At 41.2% G+C, this 22,672-nt stretch overlaps 1 protein-coding gene across 2 annotated transcripts in view; it reads left to right on the plus strand.

Annotated features, from left to right (window-relative positions):
* Window positions 1–20,847, plus strand: part of TSPAN4 (tetraspanin 4) — a 420,715-nt gene extending 399,868 nt beyond the window's left edge. For both annotated transcript variants that reach the window (XM_058026126.1, XM_058026124.1), the window contains 3 exons: window positions 7,407–7,538; window positions 9,535–9,618; window positions 12,358–20,847. In XM_058026126.1, the coding sequence (XP_057882109.1) occupies window positions 7,407–7,538; window positions 9,535–9,618; window positions 12,358–12,426 (285 nt within the window). In that variant the 3' untranslated portion in view covers window positions 12,427–20,847. The remainder of the gene's footprint in view (window positions 1–7,406; window positions 7,539–9,534; window positions 9,619–12,357) is intronic.
* Window positions 20,848–22,672: the final 1,825 nt, after the last annotated feature.

Below are 22,672 nucleotides of genomic sequence, written 5' to 3' on the forward strand. Positions count from 1 at the left end.
GGGTTCTGTAACAGCATGTTCTGGGCGTGAACCTAATTAAACCTCCAAATCCCAAGTCACTCTCTTTCTTCCACCCAGTCAGCACATTAGCAAGCAAACTCTCTCCTTTTTGTAACAAGTAGTATTTTCTATTTATTTTATTTATTTCTCCTTTAATAGGAAGTATCATCTTCCGTTTAGAAGGGTATACTAAGTTGATGCCTAAATATCATGCAGCTCTGTGCTATGTGGAGTGTGAAGGAGCTGGTCAGACTGGAAACAAGCTGTACCTTTTCTTTAAAGTCAAAGAGGTGGTTTATGCTGGGATGAAGAGCATACTAGCAAAGAACCTCTTCAACCACTTTTTAATTTCTGTCCTGTCTCCTTTCACTGCTACTATTGTTCCCACTAGTGAGTCAAAATGGAAACAGAGCATGGCATTTGTAACCTCCTCCTACAGTCAATACATTTTCCCCAGCAGAATTTAATCATCCTCCATCACAGGTGGACTGGGAATGCTTTTTGCTGTGTTGTCACTGCTGTTCCTTTGCCCTGATTCTCTGACAGCTCTCTGCCCGTGTTCATCTGCTAAGGACTGGTGAACATTGTAGCTGGCTTCCTCCTCTGTCCTTGTCTGAGAAAACACCATCACTGACAGTTCAGGTTTATTAGCTCTGTACCTGTTTCATATTCAGTTCAGTCACTTCTCCTGGGGGTGATATTTGTGATTTCATGTTCTCTGTTCTTGAATGGAAAAGTGCTCCAGCTATTCTCCTGCTTTAGGCAGAAGCACTTGCACTGCCTTGGCTTCACTCAAGAAATCTTGCATAGCCTTCTCATTTTCTCCTCCAGAGGTGCAAGTGTGGTACAGATAGGAGGGGTTTAGTCTTGCCTGATGTCTTAAATGGATCAAAGACAGTAACCCCTCCCAGTGCTCCCAATGTCTCCTCTTATGGACAATACAAGGTAACAGGAGCAACAGACTGCTAAGAAATTATCTGAGAAATTAAAACCTTGAGATTGCTAACAGAACAAAAGAACTGATTGGCCAAACTCCTTGTGTATCTTTGGGTCTGCAGGACCTGTGTTGAGTGCAGTAGGTTGCCTACAATACTCCTGTGTGTGAAGGGCAAACAGCTCAGGTCCAGGAAACAAGCTAATTTCAGTCCTGCATCCCAACAACTACATGTGAAAAGTTATTTCAGTTACCTTTAAAAGGCCTCAGCATCTTGCAATATTGTTAATAATTTCCTCTTCCAATACTTTTTCCTTTTTCCAATACATCAAATATGAGAAGGCATCAGTTACTGACAAGAGAAATGCATTTGGTGGTGCTAGCTTGAGAGCAAGCCATGTGAAATACAGATAATGTTTTTAATATCATTGCTTATATCCAACAGTATTAGAAAGTTTTCTCTTTTACAGTAGCTTAATTATATGTAGTAAAAATGTAGTAAAAACTACGAGTATTAAAATATTTGTAGTAAGTATTAATCTGCTTTCAGTGACACCCCAAGAAGTCTTTAAAAGCATATAGCAAAGGTGGGGGGAAAAGCAGTTTTTGGAGGTCTCATGACATATAAACACCATATTTCTGTTCCCCTTTTTGTAAAATAGGTGTAAGAATATATGTAATGTCTAGTTCATATAGTCACATTTTTTCAAAATCTTCATGGACCGGATTCAGAAAAGATATAAAAAAAAATTTGGAAACTGACATTATGGTCAGAAATTTTAAACACCTTATATAAACAGGCAAAGATGAACTAGTGATGTCATTGCAGTGCTTAAAAAGAGAGCAGGAGGGGAAAAGGGTTGTGAGAGAAAAGGGCTCTGTAATTGATCCAAGAGCTAAAAACCCAAATTAGATGGATCTGGTGGTAGGATGTTGTTATTCAGCAGCACAGTAGATTCATTTTCTCTAAAGAATAAGACCTGGCTTTTTCCTTAAAGGAAATGGTCAGGTTCAGTGACCAGCTTGGGTTTGAGGCAGGACTCAATCTGTGGTTTGTGTAGTGCTGCAGATCATGGTCATTTGTCCTGGTAGTACCTTAGGTCTTGAAACCCATTACAGTTTAAAGAATGCCTTATAAGTTTCAGATGAAACTCATGTTAGCTAACTCCTAGGAGCTCAGAAGGTGACAAGAAAATGCCACTCCATGGGCTGTGTACAGCCAGGGGACATAATTGTCTCATGGCCACTGTGAAATTACCACGTGCCAGCTTGGCAGTACCACAGTGTCAGAGTCATTGTGCTCTCCATGCTGGGCACTGAGGAGAACAGCAAAGAGCTCCCACAGATCCATTTTTGCCACTCTGCATAATTGGTTCTCACATGTATCTTTCAAAACTGTGTGGGAATACACTATTGCAGAGGTGCAGCAAAGACAATCCCATCATGGTTAATTATGTAAAACACTTTGCAATTGAATAGAGCTATCTAAATGCCAACTTGGGGGGTTTCTGTGTAATAATCATTATCTCTTACATCCCTAATCAGTAGAGTGTAATCACTGATTGGAGGATTAGGGTGATGCATGGGATTTTCTGCAAGGGAAATCCCAGCCCAGGCTTCCTGTTTGCATTCTGTCTCCTAAGGCTCTCACCAAAAGCCACAGCAGAGCAACCACGATGCCATATAGGACAGAGTTTTTCCTGATGGGAGACATCAGTCATTGGCTGAGCCATGGGCTGTGTCTGTATGTGGATGGAAAACAGCAGCCTCACAAAAAAAAGTGCCATGTAAAAAACATGACAGTAACAGAAATCATAATGACTCCTTGTCCCCTCTGCATTTGCACCCCTTTCTTTGTAAAAGTATTTTTCAGAGCCTGAGTAGTGGTTAAAGTAGTAGCTTTCACACTCTGGCATAGTTCTTAATTTCTCCCAAGATTTAAGGTAGAGACCACCTCCATTCTGCATTCATTAGGTGCTATTGTGTATGGCAGCTTTGGCTGAAAAAAGGAGGAAAAAGTTTTTCCAAGGAACCACATTTAGATGGCATTTGACTTTTGTGGGATTGGCCAGTCACAAATCAGAGGGGAGTTTTGACAGGGAGTGTGGATGCCCAGAGCACAGAGTGACTTGTGAGTGGTGATTGTCTAAGTGTGAAAGGCCTGAGCACCTTTTGAGGAAGGTTTTCTTTTCCGAAGCCTTTGTGCCTTGAGAAATTATTTTCCTCTTTTAAACAGAAGCCAACCATTTTCAAGACACTGGAAACAAGGGGAAATCTGAGTTTTTCCCTTCCTGTCTTTTAAGAGGAAGTTGCAGTTTTCGCTGATGCCTGAGCTGCTCACGTTACCAATAAAGGAGTTGGGTTAAGCTGCAAACCTGCAAAGTGTTTGAGAGGAAAGGCACTGGACTCATTTTGCAGTCCTAGTAAGCCTCTAGGTCAGGGAGCTGTTTCAAATCAGAACATTCTATTGATTTCTTTTTAATACCTTCAGCTAACCAAACTCTCAGCCTTTTCAATAGCGTTTCAAACCTTAAAAGGATCAGAAACACAAGCAGATGAATTCTGTGTGTCATGACTGAAGACTACGAAAGCTTACTAAGTGATTTTCAAACATGACTAAAATTCTGATAGTTTAGGAGGTAAGTTGCCCTGAATTGCATTAAACTCCTTACCCACCAGGACTGGTTAAAGTCACAGGTGGAGATCATTAGAAAATGAGAAACAGGCATTAATTTTTAAAATGTTGCTTCATCCTCAGCATCTTTGTGATCAATATTTGAGCACTTCTACTTTTAACTAAGCAGGCAGTAATTTGAGAAGCATGCAGAAAACCTATTAGCTTCACTAAAGTGAGCAAATTCAGCTCACTTTTGCTGCTGTGTAATGCCTTTTCATGTCTGTTTAGACCACAGTAACTGAGAAGAAATTTGACCCATCTCCCTATTCTCAGTCATTGATTCTATTAGATCAAGCCATACTTTAGAATTACTACTGGAAACCACCACCCATTAAACATGATTTTTAGAACAAAACTATATTATTCATCACTTTTTACAGTGATGGTGGAAAAAGGTGTATAGAAGGCCCCCTACTCTGTCTCTAGTTCTTTGCCCCATTCACAAAACCAGAAAACAAGGCTTTGCTAAAAAACTGTCTGCAACAAGGACTGAGTATCTGTTTATTTTCACAAACCCTATCCCAGCCTGACTGAGTCTGCAGGAATTTGGCAAAGAAGATAAGGCCTACTTAGCCTTCAATATTGAGAATAATGTAAAATATGTACAAGTGTCCAACTCCTTTTCAGGAGTTGCACTGTTGCACAGACATAGAAACTTTTTTAATAGATTGCTCCCTTTTAACATGTGTTAGTCTGAGTACTCCAAAATAAGCACTGTTAGTTTGTAATTATTTGTAATAAAATGTAAATGTTGAAAGTAGGAACAGAAGTAAGCAACTAGGCAAACTTGTGTAATTTTATCACTTAACTTGTGAAGAGAACAAGACAGGAGTGTAAATGTGACCAAAAATGAATGTGGTTGTTGCAAGAATCGAGACTTCAACGCTTCCGTGCCTGGCATTGGCAGAACATCAGCCTTCGTGGTAGAAATGACTACAACCAACTGCTGGTGACAGACATTGTCCTTCATGTGCCCTGAGCTTTCTCAGTCCTCCAGGTGTAGGGCTGTCTCCAACTATCCCTGTTTAGAAACCTTGCCAATTTTCAAGATAACATTGCTCTCAAATCTAAAAGGACTCTAAAAAAAAGTCCTCCATATTCCCCTTTCTTCTAATGGTCCCTCATCTCCCTCAACAATTTGGCTTCTTACTGATCACCTGCATCAACCTGGGATAAATCAGTTGCTTGTCACATGATCCAAAATCACTCCTGCACTCTCTCTTTCCTACTGGACATCCATAATGAAGTCTCTGAGTTTACTGAGCTCTCAGCTTATCTGCCTTTCTGGCTTCTGGACTCCTTTGCTGGATCTGAAGTGGTGATCCATTCAATCCTGTTGCAGCTTGTTTCCTCATTCCTGCATCTTTGACCATGGATCAATGCCCCTGCTCCCTAGAGATGGCAGTGACAGGACTTGGCCTTCACTGAGCAGTGCTCCCTCCCTTGCTTCTGCACTCTCAGGTCTCTGTGGTGTTAGAACTCTGCTGTATTCATCACCTCCTCTTGATTAGGGCTATGGATCATCCGCTGCTTAATCCTATTGCTCATCCTTCCTTTGTCTTCCAAAGATATTTCTTCCATATAGTTACAGACATTATTTCTTCCAGTCCCAAGACCATTGATCCTGTGCTGTGTCCTTTATTTATACCTTGAACTTCTCTTAGCCCATTGCTGTGTCTGCTGTGCTCTTGTACAGAGAATCTGTGTGGGCAGGCAGTGTCCAACTGCAGCTCATCTTTGCAACTGCATCCCTTCATATTCTCACCTTGTGGCTTACCAGGAATTTTATTCTTTGGAGTCCCAGTCCTAGCTCATGGCCTAGCCAGCTCCTGCTTCACAGGCTCCATAGGAGCAGCTGTCCTCAACCTGTTAGTGAGCACTTGGCTACAAAACCCGTGCTTCATCTTCATCTCCGTAGTCTGTCAGACTGACACCTTCAGCCATGCATTATTATGAGAAGAAGGAGTCTAGTTCTGATTTATGCAAACTTGTGTCACTTGTGTTTGGCCAGAACATCACTCAAATGTCTCAGCCCTTACCGCTGCACACTCTACATCACAGATGAGCCACATTTTTAAGGCTTGCTGTTTACAAGCTGTCACTTCTCGCTGTCTATCAAAGAGCTGCCTCCTGACTCTAATGATGACAGCCTGCAAGACCTTCTTCTTGTTAGATTTCCAAATAAACCAGCCTTCCTCAAATGTATGCCATGTATTCCAGGCTGCTCCTACTCACTTTTGGGACCTGTTACACATGGACCTCCTGTTTTCTGTGCAGCAACATAGAGGATAAAAAGAAAGGCACAAACTTTTTTTTTCTAGTTTCATGTCAGTTTGTAGAAAATGAAGTCTGTAATCTTAAAAATCAAACATTTCCAAGTGGAGGATTGAGCCCTGCCACAGACCAAATCAAAATTTGAAGCAGAAACTTGGAAGGATAGATGTTTGTGCAGGAAAGTTTTCTGACTTTTCCCTGACAGAAGAAAAACTCTGCTGTGAGCAGACTGAAATGTCTCTATCAAGGAGTACTTTCTGAGTGCTTGAAGCATCATAAGATGCATGAGGCAGCAGCATGTGATACCTCTGCCCTCTATGGGTCTGGAGTGGCACATTTTGTGAGTGTAGCAAGAGCTGAACACCACAGTTCTACTACAGCCTGAATGCTACAGCTATTATGTAACAAAGGAAAACTCTCCCTCAAGCCAGTGTAAAGATCAGGATCTCCATTAGGTCTTTGGCCCTGGTGATGCAGATGTCTGCATGATTATGAGTCTCTCAGAAACAAGAGAAGTGGTCTCTACAGGGATGCTAAAAACACTCTTCAGGCTTACCTAAATTCACATTTAAAAAAATAAGATCTTGGCAAGTAATTTTGGGACTAGGTAGGTGGCTGGCATAGCCCCAAAAAGTGTGAGGTACTGTGAATAGCAGAGAGCAGTTCTGCAGCCCAGTGTTGTCTTGTTTACTCATTGGTGCTGAAGTGTCTAAATCCCAACAAATTCATACTTTTGCATAAGGGCAACAGATGGTGTATACATCTATTTGGTAGTGAGTCCCAGCTTATCTTCCTATCTTCCTATCACAAGAATATACCAGTTCCCAAGGGGAAGATGGCCACAGAGCCATTCCCTCTACCACTGTGTGTTTCTGCCCCTTTCATCCCACTACCAAAGTCAAACAGACCTTCTGATTTAGCAGTCTTGTGATATCTGCACACACTGTGTCATTGTAGGCAGACACTTAATGCACAACTGTTAGAGCAGCATCAGATGATGGCATTAAAGAACTGCACCACAGAGAGAAATACACCTTTTGCTGATGATAGGCAAAGTCTTTCAAAGGTGATTAGTAATTAATAGCTTAGTGAGAAATTCACCTTGTTTACTCCAATCATGATCCCAGAAGTAGTATCTTCATTTCTTGGGTGCTGTACCTGTATCTTTTTTCTTGACAAGGTGCAAACAACTGTTAAAATTCTGGTCAGTCAATAACTCAATCTCAATACTTGTCTGAGGTTGTCCAGTTTCAGCTCCTGCAGTATCTTCCCTCTGCAAATAGGGGCCTTTCCTTCTTGCATCAATATTAGCTGCATACAAGGACATGTTTAAACTTAATAAAGAAGAGTAGAGAAGGTGGTCTGTTTTGAGTAAAGCTGAGGAAGTACTGTATTCCTTTAAAATTTAAAGCCTCTGCTGGTATGATCAAAATGCACTGAGTGTCAGGCTCCAGGAGGCAAAGTCAGAACAGGCAGTGATGGATCACGCTTACGGTATCACCTCGCTTCATCTTTTTCCAGTTCAGATGCTGCGGAGTCTCCAACTACACGGACTGGTTCGAAGTGTACAACACAACCCGGGTGCCAGACTCCTGCTGCTTAGAATTCAGTGAGAACTGTGGGCTCCATTCCCCAGGGACCTGGTGGAAAGCGGTGAGTAGCTCTGCAGCACATGGCAGCAGCTGCCTTGCAGCCCAGGTGAAGGACAGGCAGTAGTGATTTGCAGGGCTGCACAGATGATAAGCTGTGCACCTCATTCTATCCTAATTCACCTTTCATCAGGTGCTTTCAGAAGGCTCCTGTTGAGCTGTGGCCTTTGACCTCCAATGAAACCCCCTATTTAGTTATTGTTATGAGCTGGTTTCCTTTCAGTAGGCTCCAAGCTGTTGTTTCACACTGCAGGCAGGTCCATTCCAACACTGATCTGCAGTGCAGGCTAGTGACATCAAGCTAGGAAATGGCAGGAATGCCCTTTTTAGTGTCCCACCTACTGGGGTCAGGCAGCAATAAAGGCAAATGGTTCATGCACACACAGGCCCTGGAGCAGCAGCTGTAGCTCATCACAGCCCAGGCAGTCCTGAGGCAGGAGGACTGGCAGAGCCTTGAGCACTCCTCTCCCACCAGGAGCTCTGGTTCGGGGGCCTCCACTGCACAGAAGAGTGGGAACTGTTCCGCTGAGTTGCCAGCAGCAATTTTTTTTTGTTGCTGCACTTGCCTGTAATCAAATTCAAAACTCCATGGGATAATTTCCCTACAATGGCCTCAGCAAGATCTTTCTGGAACAGATAGTCAGAGCCTAAATATGTCTCTGAAATTACCTCAGCAATTCTTTGTGCTAATTGCAGGTAGTGCAATTACACAGGAGGGGTGTAGGCCACCTGATGAAGTGGAATTATAGCTAAGTTTTGCTGGTTCTAATGGTTTGTGAAGACAATGAGTAAAGCTGTCTTGGCCACTTTCTAGTGAGATTTCATATGCATGGATTTGTACTCACAGAGGCTGAGTTCACATCAAACACAGCTTCCTTACACTTCCTGAGTAGCTCTGGGTAATTTTTTTAATTTAAGGGCTGAAAAATTCTTCTTCTATTTTATTCAGGGTAGCAAGAAAATCAGTGCAGGTTAACCCTCTGGCTTCTGATGGCCATTAATGGTTCTTCCTTTATACATATGTAAAAACCCCTAGCTGAAGGCTGAATGATTCTTGGCCATGAACATTTACAAGACAGGGGGGCCTGTTTTTGCACAAGGTTGTCTTACAGACATGATTATTTAAAGAAAGGTTTCACTTGGGCCAATTCCACCCTCCCCAAAACTGGACCAGTAAAACAGGACTACAGCTGCTGCAGAATTTAAAGCATGAAGAAAATAATGGAGGAGTGCCCATACTGCAGTTTGAAATGATTGGAAATGGTATGAAATGGGCCCATGTGCAGGAGGAGCAGCTACTGAGCCACTCACACTGGAACTGTTTGGTTTCATGTGTCTTTATGTATTATAAGAAATGTTTATTTTTCTTGAAATGTGGAGAAAATGAAAGCCTCATTGTAAGGTTCTAACTGCTTCTGGTTGGGTTTTAGAGAGCAAAGAGGGCCCAAACCCAGTGTTTGTTTATTTGTTGTGGTTTAACCCCAGTTGGCTACTAAGCCTGCTTACTTTCCCACCAGTGGGACCAAGGGGAGAAGCAGAAAAGTTAAAGTGAGACAAGAGTGGGTTGAGATAAAGACAGTTCAATAGGGAAACCAAAAAATCATGCTCTGTGTAACCTCTGCTCAATGATAACAAAAAATATCTCCAGATTATCAACCCTGTGTTCAGGACAAATCCAAAACACAGCCCCATACCCATCACTGTGAAGAAAATTAACTGTACCCCAGCCAAAATCAGCACAATATTTTTAGTTACTGGCTGAATTTATACGGAGCAGTGCTCATGCAGCATTTTGGAGGTGCACTGTTTTGTGTCTGGGATTAGTACTCCATGTTCAAGCCTCAACCCAAAAATAGATTGTAGTTGCTCCAGCACTGAAATGATAATCCAGGCTACCTAGCAGCTAGGTCAGATCCATTTTTTCTCTAGCTGTATATTCCTGGGAGAGTAGAGCTGTATTTATGGCCAATACAATATTCTTGGTTTGTTTTTCTTTGTAGCCTTGCTATGAAACTGTGAAAGTATGGCTCCAGGAAAACTTACTGGCAGTGGGAATCTTTGGATTGTGCACAGCTATGGTGCAGGTACAGTTTAATATCAATTTTCAAATCCTAAGTATTTGTAACTAAGTAACCACTGATTCAGATATATACTCTGCCTAAGCAGGTTTTAAATCTTGCAGAATTTTTGTCTACCATCAGGCAAAATTATTAAGCACTTTGAGTTTTACTTTAGTTAAAATACGGTGTACAAGGCACAGAACTAGGAATACTGCACAGTGTTTTATGATGCACTGCAAAGAGCTGGCACTTTATCAAGTGGTTTATATAACACTGAAACTGGACTTGGGAGGGGAGACTGGACTCCAGACACCTAATCAGGGTAGGATGAACTGCCTTTAGGGTGCCTCTATTTGTCCAGTTATTCTCCAGAGAGGACTTAGGCTAAATAGCCAACTTCAGCATAGTCTAGAGGTAACTTAAGTCTTCAACCTCATCCCTCAGGCCCAGGGTAAATTACAAATCAGGATGTGGTGCCCAAACCCTGCCAATAAACCCATGTCCCTTTACTATGATTGGCATAGACATGCCTATCAGATTTCTGAGTTGCAATCCTTTCCACTGTGACTTTGGTCAGAGAAGAATCTGTTGTCCACCACTTTGTGTCTTACATGCCTGTGCCTCTAACCCAGCCTGCTGTGGTTGTGCCAGTGTAAGCACCTGTGGCACAGCCTGAGGATACACAGGTGAAAGTTGTGCTGGAGCTCTGGCTGGTTCAAAGTGCCTTTCCTAAATTCAGTGAAGATCTAGCTTTAGTCTCTAGCTCCCCCTCTCTCACACCCAACATGCAAGCACAAAGGATGGCACTGCTAAGCTAATTAACACCGTGGAACTGCAGATTAACTCATGGTTGTTTGGTTTGGTTGGGTTTTTTTTTTTTAATTTGCCTGGTATGCCACTAGCAGCAGGAGAGAGCCTGGGATCAGTATTCCACTCACATTCCCAACAATGACAGATTAGGCAGAATGGCACATATCTTACTCTCTCATATGTCATTTATTGGCTGCAACTTATTAATGCAAATGCCTGACGCCTCACAGGCCCAAATTCAGTAGAGTTCTGGGGCTTGTTCCAGTATAATAAGCAGATATGCTTAGAGAAAAAAGCACAAGATCATATGGCAGACAGGCAATTTATGACTGTTGTTAATATATTACCATGATTAACAAAAACAAACCAGCTTTTGAGCATCCATTCCGCATTTAGGGTATCTTTAAAGGATACACTAAAAATCCCCAGCAGCCCATGGTCAGAGTCCTTCTCATAAATACCCTAACTATATTAAATTTCTAAGACAATACTATCTTTCTGACAGAAAGATATTGCTAGTTTGCATGGGAGGAAGCACTTCAGACAATTTAAAAATGCAGATTCATATTCCTAGTAAATGCTGTGCAAGGCAGGGAAAACACCTCAGAACACAACAGATTTTCAGTCTCCCTTCCAGCTGCCTGGTATGATTGAATGTACCTGATGACAAAAGTTTCTGTGTACTGTCACCTGAAATGAACTGAGCCCCCTCTCTTGCTGCTGTTTCAGTTGTGTTCTGGCCCATAGCATGTGGCAGTTTTTCATGTTAGCATCTTAGAGAATCATGCAGTCACATAAATTGAAGGATATAACAGCACATGCAACAGAAGAATCTTCCTCAGTCGTGCATGCTTCAAACTATAAACCAAGTTCAGCCACCACTGTGTTGTTACATAGCTGTCCCTGAAGGTGGATACTTCCAAAAGGCCAGTGCTTGCTACAAACAGCACACCAAAACCTAATAATCTGATTTCACTGTAGAAGAGTGAGACTTGAGGAAGATTAACAATAACCATTTTTTCTTCATAAATATAAATTCATTTTATAACAATTTTTTCTTCACAAATATAATTGTGTGTGTGTATTCATATATTCTTTCAAAGTACTCATTAACAGGAACTATTACTCATGTAAAGACTAAATTTGAAGTGGTCAAATTAAGTGCTTAAAACAGAATTCATACCCTAAAATTTTCTACCTGGCAGCCCTTCATTTCAGTGACAACTCTTACAGTGGTGTTGCAAAGGGAAAGTAACAAGCACTTAGTACATTCATATAGGTACTTCAGCTGGAAGGAAAATAAGACTCTCTCTCCCATCCCTTTTGATGAAGTAATCCACCAGAGACAGCACAACAGGTCAGTGCTTAGCTGGGAGAAGAACCCCCACCTCCCTGCTGCTTCTCTTGAATAGGCTGAGTAGAAAAACACATCCATTGTTGATGAGGCATTGATGGCCATGATTAATGCATGTTCAGTCTCCAGTGATTCCCCCACAGGGACCTGTGCACACATACTCTTGGAAAAGTAAAGTACAGTCAAGTAAACCACTGCATCTGTAGGGCCAGGGTTTAACCCAATGTCTCTCAAAACAACAGCTACAGGGGCACCCACAGAATACCCACACAGCTGTGGATTGCTGCTCTAAAATATTTTCAAGCAAAAGGCATCCATTTCTTTTTCAATATACCTCTTCCCAGTATCTGGTGAGAAATCAACTCTCCCCTGCTCTCACTGTCCGTTCCGTAAGACAGCAAGAGGGATAAGGACAAAAGGCAGACAGACTCTAGGAATAGAACAAGGACATGCACAGGCAGGAAACACAGTATGTGATATGTCCTCCTGTGCGTGAACAAAACTAGTGTCATGCTTTGCTCTTTTTTTTCTTGTTGTTTCAATAAATAGGGTTTTTTTACTTACTGAAAAACGATTGTTTGTTGTTTCTTTTCTCTTAGATTCTCGGACTCACCTTTGCAATGACCATGTATTGTCAGGTAGTCAAGGCAGACACCTACTGTGCATAGATACCATTCCCAATCTTTCTGCTTCTCCTCCAAAGGACACAGGAGAAATCTCCTTCATGCTCATTCATCTGACCTTTCCCCACCCCCCTTTGTACTATAAACTGTGTATAATGCTATCTTTCTGAAGATTTTGTGAATCACCCCACTTTACTGAAGGAGGAAGAAAAGAAAAAGTCAGTACTTGAACTGGCACAGGTAAGAAGCAGCCTTGTCTTCAAGCAGAGGAAAACCAAAAAAGCATGGTTCCTTTTCCATGGCCTGTGGCAAGGCAAGAGAGGCTGCTTACAAGGGGCTGACTGCAGACCCATGTTGAGAAAAGATGGCACTGAGGCAACCTCTGCAAAAGCTGCCAGGCTGCCTTCCTGCATTTCCCAGTCTGGAAGAGAGGAGGTAGAAAACAAATGTTCTTCAGCAAGAAGGTACAGAGTAGCTAGGACTGAACGCAATTGTAATTTTACTACAGTTTGTACACAGCTAAAATGTCAAGATCAAGCAGCCCTGCCTCCAAGTGTCTCAAGATGATTTTGTAGCCAGGAGAGGATCATCTTCAGAAGTGCATTGTTTTAAAGGAGTATTTTTAATCTTCTGTGCCGCAGAGTCAGGCTTTTAATCAGAATCTGTACAGTGAGATCCTGGCTGTTAATGGAAAACAATATTGGACATTGCCTCACTTCCTAATTGCCAGTGGCATATAGATGGTTGACTGCATATGTTATATATATTACATTCATAAACACATACTTTTCTGAAAGGAGGTGAAAATACCCAGCATCTAACCTCAGAAAGAGGAAACCTTTCTATCCTATTTTACATTCCAACTGAAATAACCAAGTATTATTTCTTGTACAAGGCACTATCACTTATACCTCTGGGAAACAAGTAATTACTTTCAGCTGTATCTTCATTTCAGTAAACAATTTGTGAGTGGGCTCTCTCTGTCAGTCTACTATGGTTTTATTTATCATCCCTGTTTCAAGTAAGTCTGCCAAAAAATATCACTCATTTCCATGCTTGAAGATGTGTACAAAGCTGTCAGCTGTTCCTTCCCTGAATGTCACCATTTCATTAATTTACTTTGGGATAACATCATCTGCAGGTATGATAGAGTTTGCCTTGCTGAGGAAAAATCTTTTGCACATTGCTCATTTTTCTGAGAGTTATTAAGACTTCAGATGCTTTTATGCTTACCTTTTTTTTTCCTCCCAGCTGCACGCTGACAACAGCCAAGACACATCAGTCTCTGTTAGAATGGAGTCACTTCTCAGTGCTCTTTTTCAGATGCATTTTTCTTCACCTAGCTGCTGGTTAGAATATAATCCACACTTTCTAGAGTATCATGGAATCACAGAAATATGCAGAAATCAAAACCATTACTTTCCTTAACTAGGGAACAGCCACTCATTGATAACTGAAGTAATTGATGTAGTACCCTCCTATGCACATTTTCTGGTGATGAGGTTAAAAATCAGATGTGCCCTATTATTCAAACAAATAATTCCCTGCCAGCAAACTGCTCCAGGTAGTGCATATGTGCCAGGGAGAAGCTGAAGCACCCCAGGGAAAGGACACAGCAGGGAACAGGCAAACAGAGCAATGCAGATGGCCCTCTCCCTTCAGCCATCATTTGTGCAGCTCTCAACCACTGTCACTTAGAGCAGAGAGGTGACCATGGAGCTGTCTTTTCCCAGGAAGCTGAGTGCAGCCATTCCTGCAGACTGGAAGCATGCAGCAAGCTCACAGGGAAAGTTACCTTGCTTACAACAGCAGGTCTCAGCTCTGAGTGACATTTTGCATGCTTTGATTTAAAGACAATTTCCAGCACAAAACTGCACTTGCCAACCCACAGCCTATTGAACAATCTCCTTTACACCCATAACTAACCCCTTTCTGGATTCTGGACCTGCATTATTTGACAGATTCACTCTCACTCATTAGATTGGGGAGATTTTTTTGTCTCTGCTGATTTCCTGCAGTCTTCTCACTCTCAGGCATGAGCTACTCCATATTTTCTGGGAAATTGCTTAGGACAGTCTGGTGTTTAAAAGAGCAATTATTTTCCAAAATTTTACCCGCATGGGGCATTTAGCTGTGCAGGCTATGGTAAAAGTAATGTAATAATTCTGTGCATTTTTTGTGGCTTCCCCATCACTATCACAGCAACCTCCTCACCACTGAAGGATTTTACTGTCATGCAAACAAGCCCCAACATACCCAAGCTGAGCAAGTAGCCCACACACAGGTGCCCTGTACTCCAAAGCAAGAGGCTCACTGGTGTTGCAGTCATCAAAATCTCCCTGCTCTCTGCTTCTTGAGCCCAGGCTCACCTGCACACTGTCCTGCTCTCCAAAAGATGGTGTAAGTTTGTTCCTTCCCTCTCTCTACTCTGTTCTTTTCTTAACCTGCACAGATAAAATTCCAGGTTAGCTGTGCCATTAGTTCTTGCCTTGGTTTATAGTTTGTACACAGGGGTGCTTCTGCTGACAACTCAGAGTTTCTACCGCTGAAAAGCAGCATGACACAGTGATGAATACATTCATAAAACATTGATTTTTTTTTTTTTTTTTGAGACAGATAAAAGGTAGACAAGTCTATTTGTAGTGATCCCTGCCATTAAAAATTAACACAGAGATAGGAGGCTCATGACGGTTCAGCTGATGGGAGCAAACCATTGTGCAGAACTCCCACAGAGAGCAACTCTTATCAATTTGCTTGATGGTGGTGTAGAGAAAAGAGAGATCACAGACCCTTCTCCTGTGAGTCTCACAGTAATATGTGCTGAGCTCTTAGAGAATGCCTCTAGACTTTAGGTAAAGCTTCAGTGGAAACAAAATATGAGAAGCAGACTGGAGACAAGTCACATTTTGTGGTTTCCTCTAATCATTTTCCAGAGTTTAGGTGTCTTTACAAGATAAACTTTTTTGGTTTTAAAAAACAAGTACCTAAAGGGAGTATAAGCAACCCTCACTTTGTAAATCCCAGTCACTGCAACAAAAACATACAGTTAGGGGAAAAAACCAAAACAGAACAAAAAAACACAAACAAAAAAAACCCGCAGATCACATATTGCTGCTAATAATTCTTTTAAAAATATTCCTCTACCAACTGCGATGCTACTGCAAGTTGTTCATAATTTGAACTGGACTGTTTTGTATATTTAATGTTATTAACTCTCTCCACACAGACCAAACAGCTGTTAGAGTGCTTACAGCATTACCAGCACAATCCAATTTCATACCTCTGAACATACTGCATATAACAAGCCTCAGACTTACCATATTTTCTTAAGATCACTACATCCTTTCTCTGCTGACAAGGTCAGAAGATTTTGTGATGTGTAACAGCAACAATCTTTAAAAAAAAAAACCAAAAAGCCAAAAAAATACAGTTCCGTTTTACACATTAAACTGGTTGATTATATATAAGTAACCTGTAGTACATAATATCCATTTGAAAGGCTGCTGATATTGAATGCAGGCAGAGCAACACAGAAGTCATTCCAATTGCTTCTATTAGTGTCTTGTCACTTTTAGTAAAGCCTTTTATATTGTTGTGACTTCTTATCTTTAAACATGAAGGAGGACTCAATACATTTAAATTAAAGACAGAACCAAAGGCAATAAAGGAGCACTCCTAATTTATTCTCATGGCTGTTTCTGCTTAATAACAAGATATGAAGGCACAGGGCATATGACTGAACCTACTGAATTCAGCAGCATCAGGATTTAGCTTTTTAGATTCAGTCTAAATATACTTTTGGCTTCTCATTTTCACAATTATTTAAAAAAACCCACCCAAACCCATATTTAATGGAATATGGGTTTTTTTTCCTGTACTGTCACTAGCAGCCAAATGTTATTACTTGTACAACAGAATTACTTAACTGCTCATCATACAGTGCACAATCACTGAAATACACTTCAGTTTCTGTTCTATGAATAGTTCTTTGGTCTCCCCCCTCAAACAAACTCATAAAAGATTATTCTTTGATCAATAATTAGCATTTAAATGCAGCATTGTAGGATTTATCATATGGAGAGGAAGGGACTGCACTGTAGAAGCTGTAAAAATCCTCTCTCTTGCATCATCAATAGGGCTGCTTATGGAATCCACCCCAACCCTCACTTCTCACAAACTGATGAGCACTGGTCACACAGAGTACACAGAGTGACTGGGCTGCCTCTTACACCTTCCCAGGGCAGGACAGGAGGGTGTCAGCCAGCATGGACAAAGTCACAGCCTTTCCTTTACCCCTTGGCTTCGGTGTTGTGCCATAAATGGGGCACCAAAGGTAAGCAACAGAAACCAGCAGTTGATTGTGGCATTATTTAAACACAGACTCCTTATTTACTCTAATTTATCTGCAAGAATTTGCTAAATGTAAATGATCTGCATAGATACTGAGTTAGACAGTTAGAAAACATGTTGGGACTTGCCATAGGAAATCTTGTTTGGATTCCATTGTGAATTCTCCTCCCTTCTCACTGGTCTCTTACCACAGTGGGCAGTCTCCTCTGTTCTTTGGATTTTGTTGCTGCAATTACAATGGTACATTTTTGTGCATTCATATAAAGAACAAAATTTAAAATATACCTTTTATTTTTTAAAAGTTATTAAATATTCTTTAAAGTTTACAACAGAATGTCTTTTGTATTTTTTATAAGCAACTGCACTACAAGCTGAACAGTGATTCTATACAGACCCGGAGATGTGTGTGTGTGCAAGTGTGGGCAAGTACACACACACATACTGTATGCAATTTAACAAAACCCTACAGTGTTCTACTTCTTTGTCATTTCTCATTACCTTTTATTTGACCTATCCTTCCTTACATATTTATTATTATTATTTATGTGGCTTACCTATTCCCAGTTCAATGTACACCTCTTTTTCCTTTTAAGGGCAGGCTACCTGAAATTATGTGATAGTCAATAACAATTCAGAAACTACTGGGAGATCAGGTTTAGTGTTAAAATATACTCAGCCCAAACCAAATTATTTTGTGTTCACAACTTGTCTGTTACTGATAACTTTGAAATAAAAGGACTTCTAAAAGGACTTTTCTTTTTCTGAGGTACTTGCTTACATTCAGAAATTATGTAGTAAAACTTGAAAAATTAACATCAGAATGTTTTTAAATTGAACAACTAGGAACTTGTACTGTGTCAAACCAGAACAATGTCTGGTTAGCCAGGTATGTTAGCTGCAGCCATGTCTAACACTGCCTTATTTTATACAATTTGTTGTACCCTACAGGTCAAATAACTTTGCAAGGGAAATTGCCTCTAAACTGTGCAATCTGAGCAACACAAGTGTACTATTGAAATTGTAATGGGAGAAGTAGGGACCCAGAGGTTTTAGAGTTTATTGCAAGAAGCATCATAAGGGATAACCCATATATTTGATGGAAGTTTCTTACAGCTCCCTCACTTTAGGAGAGATGTTTACATTACTTGAATTGTCTTGACCCCATTAAGTGCACCACTAGATGGTCTCATCAGCCACATCTATCTTTAATCCCTTTCTGACTTTGTGAAACTTTCACTTTAGTCCTGCAGTATAGCAGTGAATTTCACAATTTCTTAGTGTTGCATTTAAAAAAATCCTTCTTATATGGATTTTAACATTGTGTCTTTCATTTACTCACCATTGGTTCTGTACTTCAGGAATGATAACTTAATGATGCTTACAGAAATGCATGGGCTCAGAGCAGCAGTATTACCTTTACAACTTAATTTGCCTTTCCAGTAGAGCTTAACCCTGGGTAATTGAGTACCCTATTGATTTTTAAGATCCCATTGTTTCAAACAACTAAGCCCAGTGTACCTTCCCCCAGTAGCTATCCTGTTTGTCTTTGCTTTTGTACTACATCTTGGCATAGACACAGCTGTTCCTACTTTAATCAACAACCAGATGAGTATTTCACCCTACAATCTGCTATTTTTCCAAAGAACACTTACAACCTGGAAATATCAGGCCTAGCTCGTTATTCTGGCTGTGTAAAACAAAGTACTTTCTGTCTGTATGGCAATAATTTTCAAAGAAATTTAAGGGCAGCTTATGAAGCTTCATCCAAAGTTTCATCTTGACACATTAAAAGTGCAAAAGACAGAGCCCTATGTTTCTTATCTTACCATGCTAAAAACCCCAAGGAAGTAAGAAATCTGTCATTACTAACTCATCTGACAAATACCATTTGAAAGACTGTTTTTCTGAAATCCCATTAGTTGCCTAAGGTAGGTCACTTTACCCTAGGCCTTGCTTCCTTGTCTCCCCCTGCAATAAACTGCTTCCCCATGGAAATACTGTCTGTTCACTAGAAATCCTGGGGTTTGCTGACCTGCAAGAAGAGCTCAGTTCACATTCCTCCCTCTAAGAGCCAGAAAACATTCACTACCAAATCTACACCAGTGTGTGTTAGACAGCTGAACAGAAGTTCTGTGTATTAGGATGAGAGTTTTTAATGAAGAAACAGCTGATCAGTTGAACTGATTTCTCAAACAAGTCCTTGGTATCTTTTATGTAGAAATCATTTAGGCAGAGCAGAATATTTTGTTACTACAGAATTGCTTAACAGAGACTTCCCTGTACTTGCAATTAAAGAATAATTTGAAAGGATGGGATAATTATCCACTATAAACTTCCCCTTATATTCCCATAGCACTGCTATTACAGAGTATAGTTCAAATCACAGGCACCAAAATAAAACATGTAACTGTATTTAGTTAAATACATAGAAAACAAAAATCTATGTAAAGGAAAGTACAGCATAAAAAACTCCCAACTGTTAATGTATAGTGCATATGTCCGTCTCATCTGGACTGTGACAAGAGTTTCAATCTTCATTCATCCTGAAGATTAACTAAAAATTACTGGAGAAATACAGGGATTCTGGGAACTGGTTTCTCAAAGTGTATTCAGATGCACCTCATTATCTCCCTCTTCCACAAATGCCCTTCTTTGGCCCATAAGCTTAAGTCCATCATTGCTCCTTCCACCTCCACCATTTAAATCTGCTTTTCTGCACACAAAAATATGTTGTCAGTCAGAGTACCAGGTGAAATGTGGAGAGGATCCAGTTGTTTGCATAAAGTTTAGTGCCCAATGGTAAGACAGGTTACATGGCTTTACGAAATTCAGGTTTGATACTGATTTAGGAGACCACAGTCTCTACAGAACAGAGCAGAATAAGTACAGTGACAGAGAAATTCATGCAGCCTGGTTATGGACCTATGTAGTGACTGAATCTGATTTGCTCTTAATGTCCTCAGTTCCTTGATGCAAGCCTGCAAATGGCTAGACAAGCACTGTTATCAAGCAGAACTGTTTAGCATGCTCCAGACAGACTAATGCTGCAGGGATTCTTTTTCCATTTTTTTTTTAACCCAGTTTACCTTGGAAACTTGTTCAGTGTTATTGTATCAGCCACAAATGTAATTAATGGATTCTGATATTATATCTCAGCTTGAATAATAAGCACCCAGGATACTGAGGTAAAAAAATGCCTCATCTTAGAAATGATGCATTTTTTGTTCTTTTGAAATGCTCACCTGCACCCATACACTCTTAAGGGGCAGCATATGCATCCCCACAGTTTGTACTGTGGCAGCCCAACTGTCTAAGGTAACTTCAATTAAAAAATAAAAAGTAAAGGTGTGTTTGTGTAATTCTCAGAGCTCTGATTTTCAGGCCGTCATTTGTCAAAGAACAAACGCTCTCCCACCCTTAAGAGAGTTAGAGCTGTTTGCAAACTCAATTAGGATGAAGCATTTGCAAATACTCCAGGAGAAGAGCACTCTTCTGTGTTGATTCTAATGCTTTTTTGGCACCCCACCTCTCACTCCCTAATCAAATACCAGGTCTCTTATCACTGTCAAGGTCACCAAAAGCTTTGTTGCAATCTCAGAACAGCACACAGCCTCCCTCCCTCCCCACCAATGGCCCCCCCTGTGCTAATGTCACTTGAAAGCCAAGCTGGCATTAGTTGAACAGGGAGGCTGGATGGAAGTACAGGACAAGCTCTTTGGGTAAATTCTTCATGCTGTAAGCTCAGCTGCAGGAACTGGACACACAAATATATTAGAAATAGTAATATATCCCCCTAGAAGCCAGAGGTGCTTTGACTATTCTGGTGAGCAGCTAAGTTATGGTATCTTAAGGGCAGAGTTGCCTCAAAACCTCATGATTGAAAACACTCCTACTTTTGGGGGAAGAACAGAAATTGTGAACTCAGACCTGTGCACAACAGAAGGAATTATGGCTTTGCAAATGCAAACACAAGAGAGTACATAGACTGAATTGATGTGTCATATAATTACTAACTCACTTTCCCTAAACAAAGTAATTCACCAGCTTGGAAGTACAGCTTGTTGTCATGGAACTTGCTTGATATTTGGTGCTAATAAAAATTGAAGTTTTAAATCTCCCTGTGAAGTCCGTGCATTGAAGTTCTTCCCTATTAAACACCTTCTTATTCCTGACTGTGCACCACAGCTGGTTACCCTGACACAAAACATCTTCATCATCAAAAGGTCCTTTGAAATAAGTGCTCACAGGTTTCAAAGAATTATCACAGGAAAAACTGGCACAATTAAAAGCTTGCTGCAAATCACACTCTCTTGTTCCTGATGGAATCAAAACTTAATGTACATATAAAAAAATCTATGTGCATCAACCCAATCTATGTGTTCTTCTCCAAACCCAGATATTCCAATGCAAGCAATCTTTGCTATGGGTGGCACAGGACTCCAACTTATCCAAATATCTGTGTCGGGAAAGGTGAGGAAGAAAAGGAAAAATAAAAAGGACAGATATAAAAAAAACCCATAAGATTAAGAGAGAAGTTTGGAAATGGACAAAAGACCTGAGCAGTCTGGTTTTCCCCACTGTAAGGTACAAAGATAGAGCAGCATCCCATGAAACAGGTGGTGAGCCCGTTCAGAACAGGCCCTGTGTCCTGTTCCAACTGCTTTCCTGTTCTCTTCAGATTGCAATCCCATCTATTCCCCTTCTAGGTGCAGCAGGTCCACCAAGCTAGTGAAGGACACAAAAATTCTCAGATGATGAGCAGCTCTAAAGGGTACAGAACTGTACCCTTTACCCTGTGATTTCTCTTACATCCTCCAAATTTCAGTTCTTCCAGCCTAGCAGGAGATCAATGCTGTGCAGTGGCATTGCATTTATATGTAATTTAGACATTATTGAAAAATGTTGAGGATAATGGGATACATCTGCAGGTCCTGAGGGAACTGCTGGATGAAGAACCTGAGCTACTATCCATCATATCTGAGATATATAGCAGTGCAGTAAAGTTCTCACTGACTGGAAAAGGGGGAACATAATCTCCATTTTTATACAGGGAAACATGGGATTGCTGGAGAACTACAGGCCCATCAGTTTCACCTCACTGCTCAGCAAAATCATGGAGCAGATCCTCCTGGAAAATATGCTAAGGTACATGGGAAATAAGGGTATGTCTGGGGGACAGCAAACATGGCTTCACTAAAGGAAAATTATGCTTGATAAATCCAGTGGCCTTCTCTGATGGGCTTACAGAGGTGGAATAAGGGCAGAGTGACTGCCATGACTGTCTGGACTTGTACAAAGCTTGACACTGTCCTGCACAACAGCCTTGTCTCTAAACTGGAGAGACACTGGCTTGATGGATGGACCACTCAGTGGATAAGCAACCAGCTGGATGGTGACTCTCCAAGTCCAAGAGGAGACCAGGGAAGAGTGGTGTTCCTTGGGGGTCCAGGAGGACTGCTGGGACCGGCAATGTTCAACATCTTTGTCACCAACGTGGGCTGTGGGATTGAGTCACCCTCAGCAAGACTGCAGACAACATCAAGCTGTGAGGTGCAGTCAACATGCTGGAGAGAAGAGATGCCATCCTGAGGAGCCTGGACAGGCTGGAGAGACCGGCCCATGGGATCTTCAGGAAGTTCAACAAAGCCAGGCACAATGCCCTGCACCTGAGCCAGGGAAATCCTGACAGGCTGGGAAAACACAAATACAAATACAGGACTGAGAGCAGCCTTGAGGAGTTCAGTGCTGTTGGCAAGAAGCTCAACAGAACCTGACAATGTACTCTTGTATCCCCAGAAAGAAAAGCAGGGCAGTCAGCAGGTTGAGACAGCTGATTCTCTCTCTACTCCACTCTGGTGAGATCCCACCTGCAGTACTGCATCCAGCTCTGGGGCTCCTGACATAAAAAGGACGTGGACCTGCTGGAGCAGGTCCAGAGGTG

The sequence above is a fragment of the Melospiza georgiana genome, chromosome 6 (assembly GCF_028018845.1).
Source record: "Melospiza georgiana isolate bMelGeo1 chromosome 6, bMelGeo1.pri, whole genome shotgun sequence".
Classification (NCBI taxonomy): Eukaryota; Metazoa; Chordata; class Aves; order Passeriformes; family Passerellidae; genus Melospiza; species Melospiza georgiana.